This window comes from Guillardia theta (genome assembly GCF_000315625.1).
Source record: "Guillardia theta CCMP2712 unplaced genomic scaffold GUITHscaffold_5, whole genome shotgun sequence".
NCBI lineage: Eukaryota > Cryptophyceae > Pyrenomonadales > Geminigeraceae > Guillardia > Guillardia theta.
Window position 1 is genome coordinate 548435 of NW_005434669.1, and position 24921 is coordinate 573355.

A 24921-nucleotide genomic window follows, 5' to 3' on the forward strand; every position below is an offset into this window, starting at 1 on the left:
TTGAGCGCGTGTGTCCTTGATGTCTGATCTTCATTTCGTTCTGGTGCTGCTCGTGGTCTGTTGTCTTACCTCTGTGAGGTGGACATGCTCGTAGCCGTGTTGCATGCTTCATGGTTGACCTCTGCTCGCAGTGTCCCGCGATATCCAAGTCGCTAGTGCACAAGCTGGTTCGGACGAGAAAGATTCGAGTGCACAGAGAGGGCGAGTGGAAGCGAACGTCAGATCCAGCGTTAAGGCTCGAAGAAGGACAGCAAATTCATGTCTACAGTCAATCGTATGCGGATAGCATTGCACTATCGAAGGATGAGAATGATAACAAGAACCTTATTATGACTGAAGCAGAGATGCAAAGGCTAAGGAGCTGCGTCATCTATCAAGACGATCGCTGCATCATCGTCAACAAACCAGCAGGATTATCTGTGCAGGGGGGGACGGGAACGCGACGGCACTTAGATGGCTTGCTGCACTGCCTGGTTGATGATGATGCCGAGAGGTGAAACCTCATCGGACGTCTCTGTGGAGTGAGAGTCCTTGCCAGACCGAAACTTGTCCATCGGCTTGACCGGGATACCAGTGGATGTCTCGCCCTCGGCCGCAGCAAGAAGTGAGCCATGCTCGTGTGCTTGGTTCCGCTGACCGTGCTGTCAGAGACGCCTCTGTTCTTGCGACAATGTTTCGGCAAGGGGATGTTGACAAGTCGTACATAGCTCTCATTGGGGGGATCCCTGAGAAGGTTGTCTTGGAAGCATTGCTCGCACTCAAGTATTTCTGATCCGCGATCTCATGAGCAGAGGGAGGGCAAGCTTTACTCTCATCTCAGGAAGTTTGGAAACGCACAAGGTACTTGCACGTGTCTCTCTTCACCAACATGGCGGCTAAAGTACCTCTCTGAAAGGACTGGATATAAAGATGAGATGCGTCTCTGAGGATGATGAAGGGGGGAAGGAGTCTACAACCATTTATCAAGTTTTGGCAACCAAGCAAACAGGAACAGGATCTGCGGCATCGCTTGTGATGCTCAAGCCTCTGCAAGGGCGGACACATCAGGTACGAGAAGTCTCTTTAGCTTCACTTCCTTGTCAAATCTGTTGTTCTTGACAGCTGCGCGTGCATTGTGCTGAGATTCTCGGCCTTCACATCATTGGTGACAAGAAATATGGCATTTCCCCAGCCGAGGAGGTAAACCGCTCGTGTACGTGCGCGTCTTACCCCTACCAAGGAAAAAGGCCTGCAATTATGCTTGCATGCTCTGCACCTTCGCCTCCGATGGACAGACAGGGAGGTCAGATGTGTCGCTCCAATCCCCCAGCACTTCCAAACTGCTGCGCTAAAGTTTGGCTTTGCACAAGAGACTTTGACGGACATCGAGATGCAGCTGATGAAGAATGCGAGCTGCTCGTCTACATCAGTGTGGCGATCGGACCTTTGAGTGCAGGCGCGGTCCGGCGTTGATCACCTGGCCCAGTGGCGATACTATGTTATTCGCCGGCCCAGCCGCCTCGGTGACCGTGACCTTTTGTCACGATGACCGATCTTGGAAACTCAGTGACTCCCGGTGAACTTGCCTTCGGCCCTTCACTCAGTGAACTTCGGAAGTAAAGGATTCTGAAGAATTCTAGTGACTGCGGCATGCAAATCACCGTACCGTCGGTCGGGCCGGACTCCCGGCGACTGTACCGGCATAGTACTCGGTCCGACGGTCACCGGGTCAGGTCACAGACTCACCCCGACAGTGCGGCGCCCGGGCCTCAGGGTTCTATACGTTACGAACGTTACGACGGCTCTTCGTTAGCATGGAAGCTTGCATGGACAGAGAAGGTGGAGAGTAGTGCGTAGGGAAATGAGAAGAGAAATGTGAGAAGAAGGGATGAATCAATGAGCTTGGGTGTTGTAATAGAAGTCCGTGTAGCCCGAATTTGAGCAATACAAGAAAGATTCAGGATCAATATGAAGGAGAAGAGTGAGGGAGAACAGAAATTTAAGATACAACGAGGATGTAAATCGTTGCATTCTTCGTGTTTAGTTTTTTATGTTGACGGTTTGATGGTGATGTCTGACTATCAAATCTTTAGGTATCATCGGCCATTGCCTTCAGTTGTTCCAATGGAGGCAAGCAGCCAGAATTACGGTTCATTACCCCGAGGTAGTGAATCAGAGTTCAGAGGAAGAAATGAGAAAAGAGCCAAGGTGCTGCCTGCCCTCATCTTGACTTGCTCACTGGCTGTTTGCGTCTTAATTTATATCTCATACACTCAACCGCCGAGTACTCGAAGCGATGCGCTGGTGTCATCGACTAAGCGTGGCAAGAATCAGCTTTCAGCAATTTCCGGATTGAAATTGGGCAGCCAAGCGCTGGCTCAGAAATTCGCAAGGCAGTGTCCTTGCGCTATTGCTGGCGATACCTTTTTATCTTCCCAGATCCTTGCAGAATGCCCTTGCGCATCAGCAATCGCAGCAGCAGTGTCAAGAGCTTTGGACAACGCCCTCAGCAAAAGCAGCGCCAACAACTATGCTTATGCTAGGTCATCTCCTGGTGTCATTCCTCAGCCACTGGAGGTGGATGTTGCAAACCCAGCATACCCACCGAATCCCTCTCCTATCCCTATTCCTCAACAGCCCGCAGAAGAGCCTGAGGAGAGGGAGGACCCAACCCCCGCTGAAGCAGCTGCGGGCAAGGATGCGACCTATCAGAGCGTGATGGCAACTCTTACCCGGGACGTGGTGGCGGATTCGAACATGATTCGCGATTTGCAGTCTGAACAACAAATCCTCTTGTCACAGCAGAACTCTCTTGCCAACCAAGTTGACACCTTCCAAGCCATTCCAGGCCCCGTTGGCCCTCCGGGTCCTCAAGGACCGATGGGGCCTGCAGGTCCTGTTGGTCCGATCGGTTTCACAGGGCCACGAGGGTTTCGCGGTCCACCAGGAATACCCGCTGTGGGTAGACCTGGACCTCCTGGACCACCAGGCTCATCAGGTGTGCAGCCTTGCTTGTGTAGTCAGCGAGTTCACTCCATGATGCCAGCAGAAGGAGGCAATGAGGAGGAATCGAAGAGCGAAGGGGGAGACGAAGAAAAAGCTGTGGAGGGGGAGAAAGGTGATCCGTGTGTTTCTGTTACCTTTTGTTCTGATGTTCACTTTTGAATTGCAGGCTCCCCAGAGACTCAATCATCAAGCTCAGACTCATCATCCCCTCCCCCTCCCCCTCCCCCCTCCTCCTCCCCCTCCCCCTCCCCCTTCGTCACCTTTAACATCTCAGTCACTAGAGCAGCCCCCTTCAGGTTTGTCGGCTTTCCTCCGTGGGAAAACAACAGCTATTTTGACACTTTATTCGTAGATGCAAACATTTTGGGCAGTGACGGCAAGAGTTTGCTAAATATTCGTTGCGCGGACTGGAGAAACCAACGTGGAAGTTTTGCTCCCGGCAAACAAAAGGAATACTATGCCAAGTGCATGAGTCAAGTAAGCATTCGAACTTTGTGGTTGCTAATAATCTGATGCACAATTATAGGATTGTGTACAAAGTTTGGAATCCGGTCAAGAAACACCTGGATGCAGATTTCTTGATGCAAACGGTTTTTGCTATGCATACAGCTCTGCACAGGTAGCCACTTTGTTTTTTCCTTCTCGAGTTTGAGACATGCCTTATCTCGAAGATGTGGTGCTCTAAGAATGTTGGAAACTCCTACTGCAATGATGGAGGTGAAAATTGGGCACAAAAGCCCTTGGGTAGCGTGGACTCAGTGGCAGAGGTAGATGTCTTGATAACAGTCTGTCGATGGGTTGAATTACTTGTAGACAAACTGGACGCCACATTCCAATGTCAAGGTATATGACGGAGATACACCGACGGGGGAGACATACAACTGTCAATGCATGAAGCGTTGTTCGTGCACTTCAAGCAAGGTAGACCTCGTTTTACTTTGCATCGCGGCTGACTAGATTTCAGTGCTATTGTGTGGATCCCAATCAAGCTCCGGTTGGCAAAGGATCGGAATACGACAAGCTAATTGCAAAGAAGGTATCAAATCGTTTTTTAATCCTCGAAATTATCTGATCTTGGCTATCTCCAGATTGCTGAGGACTCCGAGAAGGGGTCATTTTGCTCTTGTTCTTGCGGAGGGACTCTGTCTTAAATTGCACTAGCTTCAAACATTGTGGTTTAATCATACAAAAATGAGTGTACACGGACAATGCGATGTTGACACTTCTAATTCCGGCATTTGTCATTCTTTCAAGGATTCGAACCTCGATTGGGCCCAACCCAAGAATAAAAAGGAAACAGTAGCACTTCCTTCAAACCTGCATGAGAAGCTCTTAGCGGGGTTGCACATGTTGTCAATCCACCAATTAATCATGTAACATGAGCTCAGAATTGCAGGACATCTTTCATCAAGGATATTCAGGCGAAAGATGGTGTGATATTTGTATCTTCACAGCTCTGGAAGGTATGGAAGGCACGGATGAAGATAGAGGATATTCAGAGTAGGGGTTGTGATATCTGGGCTCAGAAGCAGGAAGGATGGGGTATGGTGAGGCTCAAGTGAAGTAAATAGAGCTAAGGAGGAGCAAGGAATCCAGCCATGTCTCACCTCGCAATGTTTGCTTCCTCAATCGTCGCATGTACCGTGGTACATCACTGACGGCAAGACGGCACGTGCGAGTGTGCTTCTAAGAAAAAAAGTTCCTGTCGACTCCCTACCTAAACCCTCCCGGCCCGGAGCCGGCGCCGCGGCCCGGTACTTTGAGTGAAAACTGATCCGGCGTGTAGGCATGATTTGTAACTCAATTGTTTTTTGTTATTTTTTCAAATTTACTCCTACGAAATCAAACTCAATGATTTCAGTGCCAAAGTGTGCCGTTGCGTCCTCCTGAAAACTGTGTCATCAGCGAAGAAATGAAATTGTCCTCTCATATTCCAAATTGAACAAAGAGATTTGATGAATCCCTTCCTGTCCAGCAAAGGAGAGGGGGTGGCTCCCCCCCACAAAATTGGATTAATTGGTCATTAAAATTTAGTTAGTTTACTTGAGTAATATAAATGTGATCTTCAGAAGTGAGGGGATGAGGGGAGCCCGACGCACGCGCTTTCCTCCATGCGGCGGCCAAAATGGGCGGCCGCAGGATATGAGTAGGATAGGAGACGGAGGGAGAGAAAATTGATAGGAAAAATGGATTTTGTCAAGCAAGTCATTCTCAGTTACGATGTTAATGTCTAAACGAATAGAAACTTCATTTGCATTGGCAGCAGTTGAACATTCCTGGAAAGTAGTGGATGCTAGGATCATTGAAATGATTGGTCTTGACTCTTGGGTGAATGCCCTTTTACTCATTTTTTTTTATTGATTCGCGATGGTGGCCCATTTTGATTTCTTAACTTACTGCTTTTTTGCAAAGAATCATATCTTTGAAGGATCCAGACTGGCTCGAGGACGCTTGAAGTAGTGCAGTGAGCTTGGAAATGTACCGCTTTGGGAGTGCAACTCTCCTTTTTTTGCTTGGCATCTCTCAGACAGATGCTTATTCAAGTTTCTTCGGAGTTCTGAACGCAGGTTGCTCGATAGACACTATTTCTTTGTCACGCACTGAGGAAGTATTAGGTGGAAAGAAATGTGGGGCTATTTCCAGCATTCCCTCAAGATTTCCCTTGCGTTCTGCAGCCAAGATTCAGAACAGATGGACCTCCTCAACACAGATGCAGTCGAATGTTGCTGGAAGTGAAACAGGGGAAGTTTTGTCTTTCATCACAAGGTGCTTTGCAGCTTGCAAGGCTTACTCGTTCTGAACTGAGCTTCAGACCAAGGACTACCAATGCGAATTGGGGAGTATTTTTCGAGATCGCCACCAAGGACAGTCCTGTGTGGATCACAGGTCTCCATGCAGGCGGTCACTCCTTCGCTTCCTTCGACGACCTAACACGCCTGGACATCGGGGTCTACACCAAACAGGGAACTTGCGTTGGCTCGGAGACAGACAAAGCTCCTTGGAAAAGGATTGCGGAGGTTTGATTCTTGAAATTTTCCACGCGGTACCTGATTGTGTACAATCCAGCACAAAGATTTTACCTTGCCCAGAGTGGAAGTTGGTGATAGCCGAGCCCAGTACACAAAGATTCCTCTCAACTCTGTGGTTCATATCCCAGCAAACACTGTACAGGTTTCAGCTCATCGCAGTCTGCTTTCCTTCATTAATAGTATGTTTCTCCAGGGATTCTGCTTGCACACGAATAAGAAGACTGGATTGGCTGTAAGGAGAAAGTTAAATGTTGACACTGAGGACTCGAAAGGGGATCCATATTTCGGCGAGTGGATCGATGGTGTCACTGATGAGAACGATCACTTCAAGATGATTGCTGGTCTGTGCCCCGGTGAGAAGCTGTTCGAGGACGTTTCTACTGCCAACAACGCACGTGCTTTCGTTGGTGTGATAGAGTACTCTCTTTCTGAACCAAAGTAATTCTGATGAGGGAATGATACACGAGTTGATTACATTTCTCATAAGCTTCAAACACCATCAGAACTGGTGCACTTGGCTTGATTACATCTCTCGCGAACGACGTTGGATAGCTTGTGTTGACGATGAAGGTAGTATTTATCTTCATCGATGACTCAAGTATCTCCGATTTACACCACGATGGCATCCAGATCTTCTTCAACCTCTGCATCTGCCTCGTGAAGGATCTGAGATGACAGTCAACTTCGAAACTTCCGATCTGAGCTCTTACTGAGGCCACGAAGTCGCTCCACATAACACCTTCTTCGCCTGGGGTCGCCATCTTCCTGAGACGAATGCTCATCTGTTTGGGCGTGACTTTGTCCTTGTTCGCAGAGATTTTAGCCCAAAACAAATCTAAAGCTTCCTGTATCCCAAATATCATCGAAAACATTAAGAAGTTCAAGATGTCAGCTCTCAACACTCACATCCTTCAGCTCAGCTTGACTTGCTGTCATGTAACCGGATGGACCCAAGGGCATTTCAAACTTCATCTCTCTGAGTCTTTCGTACAAAGTGTCTCTGGTGATCGTGTTCTCGTCATTGAAGAGCTTGGACCACTTGGCAATATGCTCTCTTCCGTCTTCGAATCTGTTCTCGCTGCAAACAAATCACAGGTTTACGGAATTTTCTGCCATGAAGCAAACCTGTAACATGGAATCCACTTGGGCCTCGCCGCTTGCATGATGTCAAAAGAATATCGCCACTCACAGTCATCACATCCACTATGGCAGCATGCTCCTGCACTTCCATCCCCAAAAATCATCTTTTCTGCCAACCTTCCAAAAATCTTGACAAGCTCTACTTCTTCGACTTGACCTGTGGAACTGGACATGCGTACATTGCTTGTACTTTTCCCGAGCGAGAGGCACCGCAGCTGCGATCTGAAATAAGGGGTGGATGCTTTGGGCAACTGATTGCGGATTGCTGGTGACGGCGATAAGAAGGACTCGGAAAGTCTGCAAACACGATGAGGCAGATTCTTTCGGTAAAATTACACGGACCTGATGCACAAGAAGAGTACAAGCAAGGAGGACCATCCAGAAAATGTCACCATAGCTGACAATGGATCTGAAAAAAAAAACTTTCAAAGACATGATACTGTAAAGAGATCACGATTTAAGACTCCATCTCGACATTCAAACACTCGATACAATCAGCCATGAATACTGCAAAACCAGTCCTGTCTTTGGTCTGCGTCTTGTTCACAACTTTCAAGACTATCGTAAAGAACCTTGTCACAAACATTGCCTTGCCACTGCTCCTGCCTCTTAACTTGTCTCCTGCCTGTCCCCCATCATTTGGTAGTTGCAGCCATTTAAGATTCGATATAGGTAGGAGGGGAAATGAACGCTCTGAGAGCTTCTGAGAAGAGGAGAGCATGAAAGGAGAGGAGGGAGCGGGGAGAGGAGGAGGAATGAAGGATAGACAGAGGGCGACGAGCTACAGCTTGGGAGTCAGTGCTCCATTGAATTCCACTTACATGTACACTGCAACGGTGGAGTAACGGTGAGTAGTATTTCGTGGGGATGAGGGGTCCTGAGGAAGGTGAGAATGGTGGGAACCGGGATCAAGAATGGAAGGAGCGCAGTGATGGCTAAGGCGTTGCTCGTCGCAAGCATGATTGTCCAGCTGTCACTGGTGGGAGGAGCGAGAAGCTCGTGGCAGAGACAAGAAATCCGATGCTCAGAAGTTCACGACGATTTGATCCACAGCGAGACTACCGAAGGAGGAGGGAAACCAGTTTGGTCGCAGTCTGTGAACGGAGTAGGTGAGCAGGCGAAGTAGCTGTCGTTGGTCTCCTTCTGATTTTTATGATCAAGGAGACGAGAGCGAGAGTTGCTGGTGCTTCAAGCCCAAGAGCTTGATCGACTGGACCGGGTGGGGCATGACGCGCGTGGTATGACAGTGTGATCCCATGCTATCATATCACTCAATTGAACACAGGTGACAATTCAGCCCTTTGATTCACAACATTATCAAGTGTGGACAGCAACATCCGAAGTCGGCAAGAGGCAGATTGGATGCGTTGTTACTGAAGTCATTGTAGGAAGCTGTTGTTGACAGAATGGTCAATCGGGAGAATCAGTTTCTAGAGCAGGCTGCTCAAATGATTGGAGTGAAGAACGCATGCAGCCCCTTCGGATCAAGGAATCATTGCACAATTCGTCGAAGTCCTTTCCAAGAGGTATGCAAGAAGCCTACATCTTGCGTTTCAGCCCCTGACGAGTTCAGTTATGTGTCGGTCTCCGAGGGCGGACATCGCACAAGACTACGATCACAGTGAGATTGAAGAAGATTTTTGAACTTGAAGAGATTTTTGAATCCTTACATGAAGATGTCTCTCGACTGGCAACTCATCACGTTGGGACTTGTCACATTTGCCATTCTGCTCTTCTTGGCATCGCCTTCTGTTTCTCATTCGAAGTACTGCTACTATTTACTCGGAGCTCTTTTCTCTGCCGTATCCTCATTTCGTGCTCTTGCGCTGTTTGATCTGTTGTTTGCAGTTTTTTTGTATAGCTGTTGCATTTTTCTTCATATTTCGAAGAATAATGGGGTACTTTTTTTGTGAGGCTAATGATCAATTGTTTAAGACATCAACAGGACCAGGAATGCTTTTTTCGTGGGTGTCGTGGCATGGAGCAGCGCTGTGTAATCCTTAAGCTCAATTTGAATCATTCCATTACTCATTTGTTGTTGGTTGATCCGTCAATGTCTTCAAAAGCTGGCAAAACTTTATATCCAACATCCTGTACAACGAATATTCCGCATTCGTTGTTGCGTTGTTTGGCGTGTAAGTCTACTTGAATCAAATCCTTCGAAGCTGAACAAGAAAGAAGGGTTGGATTTGTCACCGCGTATCTGAATCCCTTGGATGATCGAGGAATGTTCATCTTCCAGGTGCACATTTCCATACGGATGAAAGTGCTGAGCACCCCACACAGATTTTGTTACAATTCTTTTGCGTCACTATTATTAGCTTTGGGTCTCCATCTTTTGAGAGGTAAGATTCATGTAGTATGATTGCTATCTAAGGGATTTTCTCAAACGGCACATTTCCTCAAATCAGCACCTCTTATAGCGATGTTTTCTGATTATTCACAACTTGAGAGGGTGTAAAGTTGCTTTGGGCAGGGAAGGGGTCGTGTTGGTCCTTGCTCTGTGTCTCTGGGAAATTTTCAAGTTTTTCGGCTGGTTGAGCTTTGCATGGAGAGGGAGGGTACGCAAAGGAAGAGTTGCCCGACGGGGAGGCACAGCAGGTGCAGAGCTCCCTTGACCATGAATGTGAATGTTCATTACTTCGCAGACGAGCTACCGAGAGGAGAAACGTTTGACGGTGAGCGAGGTGACGAAAGGTTCTGCTCTCACTGTCGTTTCCAAGACTCCTCTCTTTCCTTCTTCACTCCGAGCAAGAAGCACAGGGCCATTGAGCGAAGCGTCATCGAAGAGAAATACAGGTGAGCGGTGGTGAAATTGTTCCTTCCGGGCTGATAAAGGTCCAGCGGTCCTCTCGATCTCTCAGTCGAGAATCCATTTCACTGCAGAGGAGCTCCAGAATACATCTCAGAGCAGGAGTACAGAGCTCAAACGCTACACAATACTCAGAAGTAAGAGACCTGTGTGCTTCTCATTTGGTGATTGGGGCAAACAGAGCAGAAAACGCCCTCTTGGATTATTATGAGAGAGAAGGATTAGAAAACGTTGGGTGAGATGGGGCGTCTCCTTTAGTGCTGCTGTGACTGCTTCGCAGGCATCTCCTATCCCCTCAAGCTCGGAAGCACATCACTGAATGCTTGGCGAGGAGGGCTGGAGGAAGTATGAAAGTTCCTCAAGACGACAGCGATGAAAGTCTGTGATTTTCGTCTCCGTGTGAAATTCAATTAGCTATCTCGCTTTCGATTTATTCCTTATGGTCTGTCGAACAAAGCGAGATTTAGAAGGTTTAGCAGGGGGTACCACTGTTCTCGCTCGCTGATCTTTTCTACTGTTCTCTTCATCGTCTAGTTGTAGTTGAATCTGCACAACATGTAAATGAAAATTGCCAGCCACTTCGCCTCTTTCACCTCTGCTGGCGTGTCACTTGCAGGCCTGAGCAATCTGAGGATTTCATCACGTTCAGCCATGAGCCGACCGCATGCCGATCTTGACGCAGTCCGCAGCTCGTCCGTAAGTTTTGATTTCAATGACTCAAACGTTGCAAACAGTTGCTGCAAACGTGCCCGATGCTGCCTCAGCATCATTTCGACCTCATTGTACTGCTCAGGTAGCATGCAGACTGCAGAGCCGACCATGTCGTGCGCTTTCATCCCCTCATGAAACTGGCGAGCTTTTCGTCAGACCTGCCGTGGCAATGTTGATTTCACCATCTCCTCGACGGCGATAGTGTTGACAGTGCAATCATCCTTGCTGTCCGGAAGTGAAACTTTCACATCCATCAACAGACATGTAAAAATCCTCATCTGAAATTAGCCAAGCGCAGTGCTCAGTAACAGTACCTTCGTATTCTTTGCAGAAGCGTTTGAAAACTTGTATCTCGTGATGACCCGAATTCAGAAATCAGGAAGCTGTGGAGTTGAGGAGAATGGCAGTCTAAAGTTTCCATAAGGTATTGAACCTTGCAAGGGTCAAGATTCTTCTCGAACAATGCAATACACGCTTTACCTCTGATCGAAGCATCGAATTCTTTCTATTCAAGTCACTGTAAATTCTTTGGTTTTCTTGCTGGAGCCTTTCATAGGTGTCGGAGTTATTTTTGAGTTCCTTTGAGTGAGTCAGCGGCATAGATTCTATAGTGAGATTTTGTTGATATCACTGTCTTAAGCGCCTGCAGCTGTTCATGTGCATTGGATATGACCTTCAGCAAGATTTGGGACTGAAATAAGAGAGTTAGATCAGAGATGGCCTCATGCTTGTCATACACGATCTACGGACTGTTCGTATGTGTAGTTTACATCAGTCTGGCCATTGCTCTGAAAATCGTGTTATCTCATACAAACTATCAAGACTCGTCGCCCAATGGAACCTGATGTTCTTCAGAAGGGAGGACATGTTGCTGTCTGCTTTGAGAGTAAGCACGGTCCAAGTCAGTCGCTCAATGAGTCGATGCTTACGGCTCGATCCTCCGTGGTGACCGAAGACGTTTGACTTCGATCCACAACTCATGGACTTGGGGGAATACTTTAGAAATTGGCTCAATCTGATATGACGGTCAGTTCTCGTCTACCAAGGACAACACATCTCCTACTGACCGCTTCTTCTACATCATCATACAGATTTCCACGTGTGCCATGTTTGAGCGTATCAACTAAATATTTCAACAGCGCGAAAGCTATCAGTAGACGAGAGCAGACACCTGCTATTGAAACAACATGTACAAGTTGATCCAGATGCTTTGCCTCGTCCTGCAATTGAAGCAATCGATGTTCAAGTGTTCTGATATCGTCCTGGCCATCATGGTGAATCATGTGTGTCAGCAAGTCAGTTGTTGATCGTACAGTATCAATGTCTGGAGATAGAGATTCAGTTGTAAAATCTTCAATTGATCCAAGGCAATGAAGACTCGATAATTTCTCGTATAGATTCACGATTTCCACTCTCTTAGTAACGTGAGTAACAGACTTTCGATATATCCGAAGCACCTTTGTACGTCTCACAGCTTTTTCGATACCGCGCATTCTTTCTTCATCAATTCCATCCGGTGATATGCAGGAGCTGATTTCTGTAATCAGATCCCAGTCGGTAGCATCCCAGCAAAGGCTGCAACCAATAACAGCTTGTGAGGTTTTCGACAGAGCAACTTCCATGTACCTTTGGTTTCCTGGCTCAATCAAAAGAGATCATCATTTTCAGTATTCGTCTTCCAGAAAGATCAAAACTTACTTGGCTCCTCTATGAAAGGACTCGAAATCTGAGAAGAATTTCAGCACGAGTCATTCGAAGTGTGGCGCTTGTATGAAAGAAGGGAATACCCCGATTGCGTTGTTTACATCTGGATCTTCATTCCTATCTCCGGTGAAGTGTACATAATCGTCGTTGGCTTGAATTTCCATGTAATGAGCTTTCATGGAAGATAGCTCCTTCTCAAGGTGCAACAAGATTCTCTCTGCCTTGTCCACTTGCACCGCCATGGCGTAGGTTCGGGCCCTCAATCCTTGCAATGAGGCGGGCTTGGTATTTCATGTGATGAGGTGGACTTGTCTGTCACAGTCTACTCTTGCCAATCATCGGGAATCAGCTTTGGATCATGAACTTTCAAGTCATGTTATAGCCTAACTCGCAACCGCAACAGATTATCAGGAAGGTTTGCAGAGACGAGCATGTAGCGTGTAGTGTCAACTTTATTCATATTTCGAAATGGAACTCGAAAGCAGCACACGTCACCTCTTACATGTACGCTTTGCATTCCTTAATAAGGTTCTCGGCAGTCATTCCAAGCTCCGACATCACGATGTCTCCTGGGGCAGAGAAGCCGAACCTCTCGACACTAACAACCTTTCCGTCCAATCCAACATACTGGTACCACATGGAACCGACACCGGCCTCCATAGCAACCCTCTTCAAGCAGGAAGGAGGAAGGACCGAGTCCCTGTACTCCTTGCTCTGCTTGTTGAAGAGGTTCATCGATGGCATGGAAACAACGCGGATGCCATCTCCGAGCTGCTCGGCAGCAGCCATAGCGTGCTGAACCTCGGATCCAGAAGCCATGATGATCATCTTGAGGGCCCCGGACTCCTTCTTGGCGACGTAAGCTCCCTTCAACACACCCTCACGCCTGGTCTGAACAGGAATCTCGTCGAGAGTCTTGACGTTCTGACGAGTGAGGATGATGGCAGTGGGACCATCCTGGCGCTGCTGAGAATGGACGTAGGCTCCGACGGTCTCCTCGGGGTCAGCCGGGCGGATGACGTCCAAGTTGGGGAACACGCGGAGAGAAGAAACAGTCTCGACAGGCTGATGGGTGGGACCGTCCTCGCCAACACCGATGGAGTCGTGAGTCAAGATGTAGGTGGTGGGCAATTCAGCCAGAGCAGCCACACGGATGGTAGCGCGCATGTAATCGACGAAAACCAAGAAGGTGGCGCCAGATGGTCTGAACAATCCATGGAAGGAGATTCCATTCATGATGGCTCCCATACCATGCTCGCGGATTCCAAAGTAGAAGTTCTTTCCAGCATAGGTCTTGTCAAATCCCCTGCCGAAGTTTCCGCCATTCTTGATGTAGTTCTTGTTGGATCCGTGAAGATCGGCAGAACCAGAGAGGAACTGAGGCACGAGGTCCGAGATGTGGTTGATCACGATGGATCCAGCCTCACGGGTGGCAATGTTCTTGCCCTTGGAAATCTCAGGAATGGCCTTGAACATCTCTTCAGCAGAGGGAGTCTGCTTCTTCTGGAACTTCTCGAGAAGGGCTGCTTTGTCGGCATTGGCAGACTTCCAGGCATTGAAGGTATCCTTCCATGCATTGTACTTCTGCTCGTTCCTCTTCTGAACATTCTCAAAATGCTTGTATGTGTCCTGGGAAACTTGCCACGGCTCAGTCAAGCCGAGTCTCTTCTTGGATTCCGCAACATACTTCACGCCGGCTTCACCGTGAGCAGCGTTGGTACCAGCGACCTCGTCGATTCCCTTGCCGATGATGGTCTTGCACACCAAGAGCTTAGGCTTGCCGTTCTTGGAGGCCCTGAACTTGTCGAGGGTTGACTTGACGGCGTTGATATCGTGACCGTCAATGGTAACCACCTCCCATCCGTACGCCTCGTATCTCTTGGCAGTGTCCTCAGACTGGGTGTACTCAGCCATCTTGTCAAGAGTGACATCATTGGAATCGTAAACAATGATGAGGTTGTCCAAACCCTCGTGAGCAGCAAAAGCAGCACCTTCAGCTGAAACACCCTCCTGGAGGCATCCATCACCGCAAAGAGCAACGGTGACAGAGTCGAAGATGGTGTGATCCTTGGTGTTGAACATGGCCTGCTCCATCTTCTGTGCAGCAGCAGCTCCTGCAGCGTTGACCACTCCCTGACCGAGGGGGCCAGTGGTGGCCTCGATGCCAGGAGTGTTGTGCTCGGAGTTGGGGAACTCAGGATGCCCCGGGGTCATGGAATGATGCTGACGGAAGTTCTTGACCTCCTCCAAGGGAAGATCATAGCCGGCCAAGTGAAGCCACGAGTACAGGAACATGGATCCGTGTCCACCAGACAAGATGAACCTATCGCGGTTCAACCACTGAGGATCCTTGGGGTTATGCTGCAGGAACTCGGAATAGAGCACGGCTCCGATCTAGAGTTGACACGTTAGTGGAAATCACACAACAAATGCACATTTACCTCAGCGCAGCCAAGCGGAAGTCCAAGATGCCCAGACTTGGCCGCAGCAATGGAGTCCATGGCAAGTCCACGAGCCTCGTTGGCTGCACGAGTGAGGGCAGCTGTGTCAACACCAGTTGCAGTCTGCATGCGGAGTGCATTCTTCCCGTTCACGTGTCCGCTGACTCGGCCACTGCGAGGCACACGGAGGTTGAGCCTGGGAGAAACAGCCGATGCTGGAACTGAGGTCCTGGCAAGGGTGGCAGGTCTAGGCAGCAGAGGGCTGCCGAGATAGGCAGATGCCCCGACGACGCACGCGAAGAGAACAGCGCAGCGCATGGCGTGACAGCGGAGGCGACGGAGGCGACTGATATAAGGGAAGGGGAGAGGAGGGGAGGGGGGGGCGTTGGATCTACCCCTACCCCTCAAATGCATGGGGATGAAATGGGTAGAAAACCTTCAGCAGTACACCCTACCCTCCCTCGTCTCGTTCGTTGCCACCCCCGGGTGATTGGGAGGTGGCACCCACTCAGACCGACGTAAGCAGAAGGACCCTACCCACGTCAATCGCGAGGATAGATCAGCAAATCAGGGGTCCTTTGTACTATTAGTACTGTAGGTCCACCCGAAGGAAGGCTCTCAAGGATCCATTCCGTTCGCTAGGCCGCCGGTCACTGTGGGGTGGGGTCAGTGGTAGTAGCACCGGTATACCACCTTAGGGGCTCATCCAGGCTTGAGGCACCATGGTAGGGGTATAGAGGCATTAAATGTGGCTGTAGTGGAATCAGTCAGGGGGCTGAGCTAAGGGGCTGAAATTTGGTCGACGGGTAAATCAAGAGGTAGTGGTCCTCCTTGAGTCAATGCCAGTATAGGCCCGGGTAGGGTCACCTGGGTTCAACTTGGCCTGCAGGGTGAGGGGGTCGCCAAAAAATCGATTTTAAGACTAGTAGGGCGTTTACACTATGGTGGCAGAAAGTAGCAGGTACTATGGTGATGGTACTGATCAATAGTAGTGGGTGTAGCGGCGCATAAAACTTTTGATTCAATACATTCACTCATCAATTCGTGATTGAGAGAGGGGGCCGCCAAAGGCCCGCTCGTGGCCGCGTAACAAATCCTGTTGACCAAGGCTAGTTCAAGGCTGAGGGTTGAAACTTGAAATTTCATCCCGGCGGTTGGGGCCCGGCCCGGCCCGGCCGGGAGTCCGGGCCGAGCCGAGTCCTGCCTAGCCTACGGTCAAGCTTTGAGTAAAGCCAACCGGCGGCGTGGCCCGGCTGGGCCCCCAACTCATCACTCGTCACCGTCGAACAGGGTACGGTCATCATCCATGGGCATGAAGGCGATCATCAGCAGCATTATCAGACGGAGTTGGCAGCGGTTGCACCCAGTGAGATGAGAGTCTTGGTCGTAACCGTGCAAGCTCGCAATGAGAACCTTAACTAGAAGACGTTCGGAAGCTCAATGGCTGATGGCAGCTCTAGTGTCGGCATTATTCGCATGCGTTTCTTGGAATCTGGATGTTTTTGAGCCACATAAACATGTCAACAAGGAGGAGATCGGGGTGTATCAGATTGCAGATGGTCTGAAAGAGCCAAGTCACCTCTCTTTGATACCATCGCAAATGCTCATACCTAACGGCAGCATGCCCATCCACGCAGCACACACGCTTGGCCTACCACATAAAGGCACACTTCATTGCATGTGACAGAAGTCAAACGCTGATAATATTCCAGGTGCCTGGATTCATCTTGTCGACAGTGATGGCAAAATACTTGTTTTGAAACGAGCTTCTACGCTGAAAACTTGTCCTGAAAAATGGGGATTTGTAGGTGAGCACCAGAAGGAGGGGGAAGATCCAAAGACGTTGGTGGACAGAGCACTGGTGGAAGAGTTGGGAACAACTTTTCGCGACAAAATCAAGAAACACACTAACATCACATCAAATCCTATTTGGTATTTCCGACAATACGAAGATGGACGTAGAGACCGGCAACTTACTTGGATGTGGCTTGTACAGCTTAATGAAGAAGCAAGTCGCTTGACCATCTATCCAGATGCTGAAGTAGAAAGATATAAGTGGGTTCCAATCAAGGAGCTGATGCATTGGCTAGAAACAAAAGAGTCGGACTTTTGCCATGAGACAGTTACAAGCTTGATGAGATTTGGTTTGGGCCGTTTATCCGAGGTAGTGCAGACATAACCAGGCTGAGCAAAAAGGAAAGACAATTGGGACCCATTTTGAAGTCTAAATCGTTTCTCACAAAATTTTCTGACAACAACTCATTCAGAAATTTTACTTGATCTCCATGCTTTAAAGATTTTTTTCATCAAAGCATTTTCTGATTTCCAACTAATAAAACTTGCCAATCTGGCTGTGGAGTGATTATAGTTGCAAATCATGTACATGCTAAGGCCTCCGCGTCACCAGGCAACCAATATGACAACATACGGACCTTGAAAAAGCGTTTCTCTTTCGTTGCATGTCATGCTTTCTCCTCTTCACACGCGTCAGTTGGCGTCTCCTCCGCAACTTGACCCATGCAAACCAACAAAGAGCCTTGAGTTGTAGCGTATTCCTTCTGGCCTGCCACCACGCTAAGACTCTTTCTGTATGTTCATTCCCATCGTCTTTCATGTCTACACATTCCTTGTTCCTGTTCAAAAGTAAATATTTCAACACTCAAAACAATTGTTGAATTTCTGACGACCTGGTAATGGTGAAATTGGTTTTATGCTTGCAATTGGTTTTATGCTTGCAAGTAAATCACTTGATTTCATGTCAAGAAAGTCTCTACCTGGCTTTGTGCTTCTTCCAGTTCGCTTGAATTTTGGACTTCAACAGCAAGATTTTTCAATATTTTGTTTGATTGCAGAATTGGAACAGCTTGATTTGCAAATTTGTACAACAGATCTTCAAGGCATTCCATAACACAAAGAGAATCGCTGATCGTTTGAATGCTTTCCAAAGCATTTATACAGGATTTCAAACTTCTGAATGTGCCTTCATGAAAATTCCGGTCTCCCAAAGAGAGATCCTTTGTCCCCTAACATCAAGCAGAGTCACAAGAAAATCAATTCCAATCGGATTTCACTGACATCAGCATTCTTTTCAATTTCTTCGCCCAGAAACTTGTTTGTACTCAGCACCTTTTTACGAAATTCTTCATTTGGTTTCGTATACTGAAAACAGAACATGATGAAATAGGCAAATAGAAGAACTGACCTGTAAAATTTCTTGTACAGCATCATATTCCCGCCATGCTTCAAGGACAGCTGTTTCTGCCATTTCCGCCCGGACATTTGCAGCGGCAATCATCTATAATTAACAATGCTTAATCATGCGAAAGTTGAAACATCGAAGCCCTTCTCACCTCTTTGTGCTCTTCGACATCCTTCCAAGAATCTATCAAAGACTGTGACACGTTATTCCAATCCTGTAGTGCCAGCATTGTTTGGAATTGGATCTTGCAAAGTTCATCATGCACGAACTCCATATCTATTGCTACCAGTAATCTTTAGTTCCTGGCTGAAAACCCACATCACAGGATCGTACCTTTGCGATTTTCTACTACATTAACGCCATTTGCTCTCTGTTTTCAGCAGTAATCACAGCTCCTTCTATCAACATGCAGCTTCAGCACCTTATTTGCACCATTAAGCTGAAATTTTTGCATCACATCTTCAAAAAAATCAGAAATATACCAAAGCTAAGAAATCTTATTTACTTGAACATGTTGTGCTGTTTGAGAGGGGAGCAAAATCGCTCGCATGGCTTTCAAAAGAATTGATCTCTTCCAAAAAATCGAGTTCATCGCCAGAGCTGAAAACGAATTTCATGTTCTCATATTGAAAATAGATCTGTCTTACGAAGTCATACTGTGACTCTGAGGAGAAAACATCTCTTCCAAGGACAAAACATTCCTTCTGCCAGGTTGTTCCGTATCGTTCTGGAGCTGTCAGAAGAGGTGTAACCAGCAACGTTCATGGTTATCGTATGGTCACTTGCCTGCTGACCAATCTCAGAATTGTTGAGATCGAGTGATTCTACATCTGATGACTGAATGTCTGATGATTGATTCATGACAGGTTGAACGTATTTGTCGCCAACAGGTCCGCAATTATGAAATGCAGATGAGCATTTTAAATCCTCTTGGTTGAAGATCTTTTGGCTCAACGTATCTTTATGGTTGTTCTCGCTGTACAATACTGAGGCTCGTAGTATCCATGAGTTTGAACCTTCGTGCAGTAGAAGATTCTCAGAGGAGATATCTGTAGGATTCTCGGCCTTTATCAAAGAAGACGCTGTCGCTTGGTTAGATGGACTACAACATTTCGCATGAATCAAATCCTCCCATGGAAGTTGAGCTGCAGATGTTTCCTCCTTGGGTTCAAGGTAAGGTCTCTCCGTCTCTGTGGCGTCTTTGCCAGCATCTGGAGATGAAAAGTTGCCACCTTGTCGCACGGCAGTTGATGCATCAGTCCTCCAGAAGTTGAAGGCAGAATACAAGAGAAACCAGCTCTTGTTACCCGATCCCTTAGCGTCACTGAAGACCACAGAATGATGAGGTACGCTGCTCTTGTTCGATTCTACTTTTCCTTCTATGAGTGGGGTTTGAGCATTTTGCTTCTTCCTCACCAGATACTTTGGTTTAGACAACTGATCTATTCTTCTGCTTGTCTGTCGTTGGCCATTACTTGCTTTGACCGAGAAACTTGCCCCTTTCATTCTTTCCGCCCCTTGATCTGCAGCCTTCCTCCATGCCCTGACCGTTGTTCGCAGAGCCTTGGTAGGGTCATGCGATGAACCGTGACCTTCAAACTTTGGAACTTGGACAGCCGAAACTTTTGAAACCAAGTTTGATCGTTACTGCACAGTTACACTTTTAAGTTTGAGGGGGTGATGAGGGATCCAGCCGTTGATCTCAAAAGTTTTAGGGCCAGGCATGGCAGAGGACCATCAGCTCGTGACTCGCCTGCAGCCCTCAGGGCGTGACCTCTGCTACCACCAGACTCACTCCCCTGCGATCTCTCACTGTTGAGATGACCTGACTGCCCTGCTGATTGCTATCATCCTTCGCATGTCCACCAAATTGATCGACGTCGTGGAGGTGGCAGAAGGGGAAAGCCTCGTTGCACATCAAAAGGGAGGCTATGAAGCTGAAAAGGCGCTGGAAAACATGTAAGTTTCTGATCTGCAAGTTGGCTACATCCCAGAAATTGATCATTGATGTTCTGTCTCAGTTTTAGAATTACTTGTCAGCCATTGACGGTAGGAAAGATCAATGGGAAAGTAATTACGTCAACGTCCTTGCTGGGAAAGGATGCTAACCATGAAGGGGCAACGTTCACTGCAAAAATGCAACCAAAAATTACTGCAGGAGATGACATGGAATTGTTCTTCAGTTGTAGGTCAGCAGTTCGAACCTCAGGTCGTTTCCGAGACTGAAACATTTTGTAGCAATTTGGTCCAACTTTGGCATATCAAGGCTTATAGACAACCCAAGATGCTAGTAAATCCAAACCCGTTTGTGAGAAATTAAAAATATGTCAGATTGTCGTCTGATTGACTTTTGTATGGGCAGCTGATTGTTAAGGAGAAGCTTGATAGTGGAAAATGGCAAGAGATTGGAAGAACCGAGTCTGCAGCAAACACTTGTCATCCAACCTTCTCTCGATCTGTTCTCGTTCGATACAAAGGGTTTGGGGTACAACAGCAGCTCATGGTACAAGCCCTGAGTTACGCCAAGAATATCAAGAACGGTATTGTAGAGAAAGAATTGAAAACATACTCTTGACCTGTGAAATCGTAGGAATTCATCTCGGTGAATGCGTTTTTCTTCTCGATGACCTTGTAAATTCCAGGACTGCAAGAGTTATGAAACTCCCTTTTCTATCAGCAGATCAGGCGAAGAACACAGGCTTCTTGACTATCAACGGCTCTCACCATGATGTCGTTGAAGATGGAGTCTGGGTGACCCTAAACATTCGAGCTGAAAATTTGCTTCGACCCCGACGAAGTCTTGCAAGGAAGAAAGATGACCTTCCAAACACTTTCTTCGAAATCTGGAGACATAGTATTGAAGGCGAAAAGCAGGTTTGTGAAATCAAGTTCATCGTGTATCTCGGCTCACCGTCGCATGCTTCTTATATAGGTCTACAAGTCTGAAACTGTTGCCTGCAAATCAAACCCGATCTGGTGGCCGATGGCTCTCAATGGAAAGAAGATCCGTGGCTCTTATTCTCCGGATGGTATAAAGACGCTCAGCGACGTTTTGTGGGTCAAACGTTACGCAGGTGTCGTGTGGTTGCGCTTCTTTGATCAGAAAGAGATGAGTGATCTTCAACATTTCTTTCCTGCTCAACCGCTAGGAGAGGCTAAAATTCACCTCAGTCGACTGAAGAAGGGCTTGCGGTTGTGATCGTTTCCTCCTGCATGAGACTGACATTGATCGTACAAGCATTCCTATACTAGACAACTGGCCTGAAAATGCCACCAACCCGTATGGGATCGAAAATCACGTACCTGAAGATGGACCAGTCCTGATTATCGAAGATTGTAATTCGAATTGCATGGAACAAGCTCGATAGCTCATTTGATTCAGGCAAATGGCTGCGTCTCAACAAAGGGGCTGTTCTTGAAAACGAATTGAGATATAAAACCGATCTGGTACTATTGAACCCTTTCATATGGAGTTGATCAACAAATGTGAATGACATGTATATCTGACGATGCTTTCCTGTGATGTTGCAGGATTACCTCCAAGGGTTGCTGGAAAATCATCAACTGGATGCGGCAATGAGGGAACAGATCGGCAACTGCATCCTCTTCGTGAAATCGCGATCCATGTCGCCCAGAGAAATGCTCTCCATCGTTGTCTTGGACCTGATTGCTACAACACAGGTACTGGGCTATACAAGATGCATTAGCAGAAAACAATCAAGCAGACCAAGATTTGTTAGAACGGACAGTGGGCTCAGGAACTAGTTTTGACGCTGTTACCGTAGCAAGCCATGCTTCTGGTTAGCAGAGACTGAGTGCGACTGGGAACTTTGATAACCATGGATTTTGCAGGTCAAACTTTTGCCATGGATTTTGAGAGTGCTGAAAGCAAAATAGACGCAATTTCTCCTGTATCTGCACGACAAAAGTGAATGGGGAGGATTTGTGTGAGTGAAGTGATGGAGGCGTTCAGGGTTTCTTCGTTCAGGGAGAGAATAAGGGAGATAAATATGAGGGCATCCATGCGATCCAGTATGAATGGACAATTTTCCCCGATGGCAAATGATAGTGTTCATTCACAGTTTCATCCAAGCCCAGCAAAGCAAGCAGCTTCAAGGAGACTGTTGACCTGTCTACAGGTCATGATTTCTGCTTGGGAACGAACGCTCAGTCCTGAGATGTTTCTTAGATGACAAACAAGTGCCTGAGCAAGTGCCTAAGCTACATCTCAGCTCAGGCATTCTCTCAGCAGCTGTCGCAAAAGACAAACTACAGAAATCAAACAGACCAACTAGCGCAAGAGTTAACTTCTCCGCTCCCCAGTATCAGCGATTTATCCGACCTCAAACTGCTCGGGCCAGAATGCAGAAGAATGAAAGTGGAGGAGCAGCCGGGTAAGGATGTGGACATTGTTTGGTCTCGGGATAACTTCCTTCCAGGAAGCTTTCTTTGTCTTCGGTCCGCCCTTTGTCGGCAAGAACCTCTTGCGCCTACAGCCATAGAAGCTCGTTGCTGAGCGGAGCAATGACTCCGAACGTGGAGGTTTTGATGTGAGAGCAGCAGATCTCTGAGGACACCATTCGTTGTCATAATGCATCTGCAGGTTCCGAGAATCGCTCAGGCCAATCCTCTCTAATTTGATGAGGCAGAGGTCCGATCAGCAGCATCGAGCAGACTTGTTTCCTGTGAGCCTCTCGTGCGACTGTCTTTCGCTGGTCTGACCTTCCAAACCTCTCACAGACTAGCAGAGCATCTCTCACGCCCTCGGGTAAATTCCGATTTGTAAGCAAGTATTCATAAAGAATGGAATCTTGATTTTCTTTCATTGGAAGCCACTGCTTCTTGCTGGAAACTAGTTACATCATGAACAATGCTTGTTGATAATTGCTGAGAGCAACCATAGCCTGTCCATTGTTGTAATACCGTTGTCATGCGTGGCGGTATTCGTTTCTGAGCACTCGTTTTGGTTGTTGAGTTCTTGTGTGGGATCTGAGTTTGAGTTTTCTTCAGCCAGAGAGTTTTCCTCTTCAGGAGGCACTTGGAACAGAGTTTGACTGTAATTCCTAACTGACAAGATTCTGGCACGGCGTGTGAGTTCAAGAACAATCACAGAGCAATCCTATCACCTTTTGCAGACTCCATGCTGTATAGATTTTTGCACAAGAGACTTGGAGGGAATCATCTGCCTGGCATACCAAGCCCTCGCTTCGTCTTGAGTTTGCTGTGAAACCACCTAGAGGTAGGTCAGCCATTGAGAGTGCGGGCGGCTGAGAAACGACTTCTCTGCTTTCTGAATGGAAGCAATTTCCGATCTTGATCTTGATTTCAGTTCAGAAAAATTGTCTGTGGGAATGATGAAAATAACCTTTCCGTTGAACCAAGAATCCTTGAAGGGACCCAGACTCTGATACTTCTTGTACCACCTATTCAAACGCGAGTAACCAATTCCTGATGACTAGATCACTCATTTCTGCAGCTCAACCTCTGAAAGCCACAAGAAATATAATGCAAAATGCATCCATCGACCTGAAAATATCTAAGATGGCATGCGCAGACTACTTGCGAGGACCCACCATTAAGGGTTCAGGAGGCCTTGAGAAATTTCGGTTGGAACGGACGTCAACGATATAGTTTGAATACTTCAGATCAACGTCGTCAGGAAGATGAAAGGAATGTACTCCTCGCACTGTAACGCCTTTCAAAAGGCGAACAGCTGACTTCCCATTGTCATATCCCACGAAGAATTGGCCGTTCTGAAGTTCGAACGTCAGAAGAGGAAGTGTCGGCAGCGCCAGCACCTTATTTTTGCTGGTCCATTCCTTGAGCGTCACCATGGCATCATGCGTCAGAGGAAGGGAAGTAAAATGGCACTTGAACAAGGTCGCCTCGGCGAAGGCGTTTGTGACCGACAAGTTCTCGGGAACTGCCTCAACATTCTGAGAAAAACCATCACTAGGTAGAGAGAGAGAAGAGAAGAGGCACAAGAACCTGATAGGTGATGTGGCCTATCCCCTGTCTCTCCAGACCATCAAAATGTTGAGAAACTAAGTTTGAGCTGCTGGCCATCCGTTGGGAGAAGACGTCAGCATCCTCGCTGCTATAAGGGAACCACAACTCGTCTGAGTCCAAGTGCAAAATCCATCGTGCGCCAGCCTGCATTGCCCTTGTGATAGCGAGATCTGCATTGAGCTCTTGCCTTGTACAGTATCAATGTCACACCTGCCATGTCCTCATCCATACTACTTCACCTGGCAGGAACTTCGTCCAAACAAGCCTGCAACCTCTCCCAGCTCCTACAGATTCGCCGCTGCTCCTCCCTGAGCTCGTCGTTTGAGAAGCTCTTGAAGACCCGGCCTCGGAATTCGAGCTCATCTATCATCTGAGATCGAACCATCATCTCATCGCATCGCATCAAGCAATCGTTCGTATACTCTGACAGTCTCCTCGTCAGCCCCCTGAGCTCCTTCGGAGAAATCAAAAAACACCCAGATGAACTCAAATCCGAGATGCAGGTGCCACGTCAGGAAGAACCTCAACTCCTACACCAGGTTTCGAGGCTCAGCGGTTGGATCGATTGGTCGAGTTACCTTTGCATCTACTCCACGGACTGTGGTAACAACAGCACACTTGGAGCCGGCCTGGTCTGCACTGGATTCCATCGAGAGCTGATGTGCAACGAGGCTAGAGACAAAGATAATGGAAACCAAGTCTTCTTGCTCAAGGAATGCTCTTGCCCCACTGTAGCAGCCCTGCCTTTATCTCTCCCCCTCCTTCGCATTTCAGTCGGTGCTCAGCCATTTTCTTGGTCGGGTGTTTGTACCGTTTCTAATCCGTTACGCAATATGGGCGGGGATGTGGTTTGATTCAGTTGTCAAGCCATTGAGACGGTTCAACGGCCCA

At 47.7% G+C, this 24921-nt stretch overlaps 11 protein-coding genes across 11 annotated transcripts; 7 read left to right on the top strand and 4 right to left on the bottom strand.

The window, feature by feature from the left end:
• Positions 1–19: 19 nt before the first annotated feature.
• On the top strand, positions 20–772 carry GUITHDRAFT_100663 (pseudouridine synthase protein, RluA family; the record flags this gene model as incomplete). Its single annotated transcript, XM_005840610.1, has 4 exons — positions 20–73; positions 132–493; positions 539–604; positions 649–772. 4 exons carry the CDS (start codon positions 20–22, stop codon positions 770–772), a joined length of 606 nt encoding a protein of 201 aa, XP_005840667.1.
• Positions 773–2103: 1331 nt separating this feature from the next.
• On the top strand, positions 2104–4136 carry GUITHDRAFT_100664 (hypothetical protein; the record flags this gene model as incomplete). The annotated part of the gene is made up of 9 exons (XM_005840611.1): positions 2104–2845; positions 2900–2977; positions 3029–3097; positions 3338–3462; positions 3512–3604; positions 3657–3752; positions 3799–3906; positions 3950–4021; positions 4074–4136. The coding sequence occupies 9 exons, from the start codon at positions 2104–2106 to the stop codon at positions 4134–4136; spliced, it is 1446 nt and encodes a 481-aa protein (XP_005840668.1).
• Positions 4137–5394: 1258 nt separating this feature from the next.
• GUITHDRAFT_150261 (hypothetical protein) lies at positions 5395–6393 on the top strand (the record flags this gene model as incomplete). The annotated part of the gene is made up of 5 exons (XM_005840612.1): positions 5395–5552; positions 5601–5751; positions 5798–6002; positions 6052–6156; positions 6208–6393. Coding segments are annotated over exons 1-5 (716 nt in total), but the record flags the coding sequence as incomplete, so codon positions are not given.
• A 230-nt stretch (positions 6394–6623) lies between these two features.
• GUITHDRAFT_100666 (hypothetical protein) lies at positions 6624–7327 on the bottom strand (the record flags this gene model as incomplete). Its single annotated transcript, XM_005840613.1, has 4 exons — positions 6624–6680; positions 6725–6859; positions 6921–7092; positions 7140–7327. 4 exons carry the CDS (start codon positions 7325–7327, stop codon positions 6624–6626), a joined length of 552 nt encoding a protein of 183 aa, XP_005840670.1.
• Positions 7328–8046: 719 nt separating this feature from the next.
• On the top strand, positions 8047–8798 carry GUITHDRAFT_100667 (hypothetical protein; the record flags this gene model as incomplete). Its single annotated transcript, XM_005840614.1, has 5 exons — positions 8047–8263; positions 8316–8392; positions 8440–8538; positions 8629–8680; positions 8728–8798. The coding sequence occupies 5 exons, from the start codon at positions 8047–8049 to the stop codon at positions 8796–8798; spliced, it is 516 nt and encodes a 171-aa protein (XP_005840671.1).
• A 976-nt stretch (positions 8799–9774) lies between these two features.
• On the top strand, positions 9775–10352 carry GUITHDRAFT_100668 (hypothetical protein; the record flags this gene model as incomplete). The annotated part of the gene is made up of 5 exons (XM_005840615.1): positions 9775–9832; positions 9878–9953; positions 9999–10103; positions 10148–10201; positions 10247–10352. 5 exons carry the CDS (start codon positions 9775–9777, stop codon positions 10350–10352), a joined length of 399 nt encoding a protein of 132 aa, XP_005840672.1.
• A 144-nt stretch (positions 10353–10496) lies between these two features.
• GUITHDRAFT_100669 (hypothetical protein) lies at positions 10497–12623 on the bottom strand (the record flags this gene model as incomplete). Its single annotated transcript, XM_005840616.1, has 11 exons — positions 10497–10561; positions 10610–10703; positions 10743–10814; positions 10860–10902; positions 11040–11110; positions 11158–11256; positions 11309–11368; positions 11415–11465; positions 12150–12313; positions 12376–12403; positions 12465–12623. 11 exons carry the CDS (start codon positions 12621–12623, stop codon positions 10497–10499), a joined length of 906 nt encoding a protein of 301 aa, XP_005840673.1.
• A 256-nt stretch (positions 12624–12879) lies between these two features.
• Positions 12880–14951, bottom strand: GUITHDRAFT_64148 (hypothetical protein; the record flags this gene model as incomplete). Its single annotated transcript, XM_005840617.1, has 2 exons — positions 12880–14775; positions 14823–14951. 2 exons carry the CDS (start codon positions 14949–14951, stop codon positions 12880–12882), a joined length of 2025 nt encoding a protein of 674 aa, XP_005840674.1.
• Positions 14952–16269: 1318 nt separating this feature from the next.
• On the top strand, positions 16270–17001 carry GUITHDRAFT_64223 (hypothetical protein; the record flags this gene model as incomplete). The annotated part of the gene is made up of 2 exons (XM_005840618.1): positions 16270–16502; positions 16560–17001. 2 exons carry the CDS (start codon positions 16270–16272, stop codon positions 16999–17001), a joined length of 675 nt encoding a protein of 224 aa, XP_005840675.1.
• A 4440-nt stretch (positions 17002–21441) lies between these two features.
• On the top strand, positions 21442–22835 carry GUITHDRAFT_150264 (hypothetical protein). Its single transcript, XM_005840619.1, has 10 exons — positions 21442–21468; positions 21553–21647; positions 21703–21821; positions 21874–21949; positions 21995–22053; positions 22104–22160; positions 22211–22415; positions 22461–22571; positions 22625–22706; positions 22762–22835. Exons 2-10 carry the CDS (start codon positions 21598–21600, stop codon positions 22819–22821), a joined length of 819 nt encoding a protein of 272 aa, XP_005840676.1. The 5' UTR covers positions 21442–21468; positions 21553–21597; the 3' UTR covers positions 22822–22835.
• An 8-nt stretch (positions 22836–22843) lies between these two features.
• Positions 22844–24680, bottom strand: GUITHDRAFT_100672 (hypothetical protein; the record flags this gene model as incomplete). The annotated part of the gene is made up of 12 exons (XM_005840620.1): positions 22844–22866; positions 22945–23099; positions 23148–23254; positions 23387–23444; positions 23486–23547; positions 23595–23660; positions 23709–23774; positions 23820–23957; positions 24010–24217; positions 24270–24400; positions 24453–24560; positions 24609–24680. 12 exons carry the CDS (start codon positions 24678–24680, stop codon positions 22844–22846), a joined length of 1194 nt encoding a protein of 397 aa, XP_005840677.1.
• Positions 24681–24921: the final 241 nt, after the last annotated feature.

Coding starts and splice junctions, on each gene's coding strand:
- GUITHDRAFT_150264 (XM_005840619.1), top strand. CDS start 21,598: ATGAGGGAACAGATCGGCAACTGCATCCTCTTCGTGAAATCGCGATCC. Junction 21,822..21,873: donor CGTAGCAAGCCATGCTTCTG/GTTAGCAGAGAC, acceptor TGGATTTTGCAG/GTCAAACTTTTGCCATGGAT. Junction 22,707..22,761: donor ATCGAGCAGACTTGTTTCCT/GTGAGCCTCTCG, acceptor AACCTCTCACAG/ACTAGCAGAGCATCTCTCAC.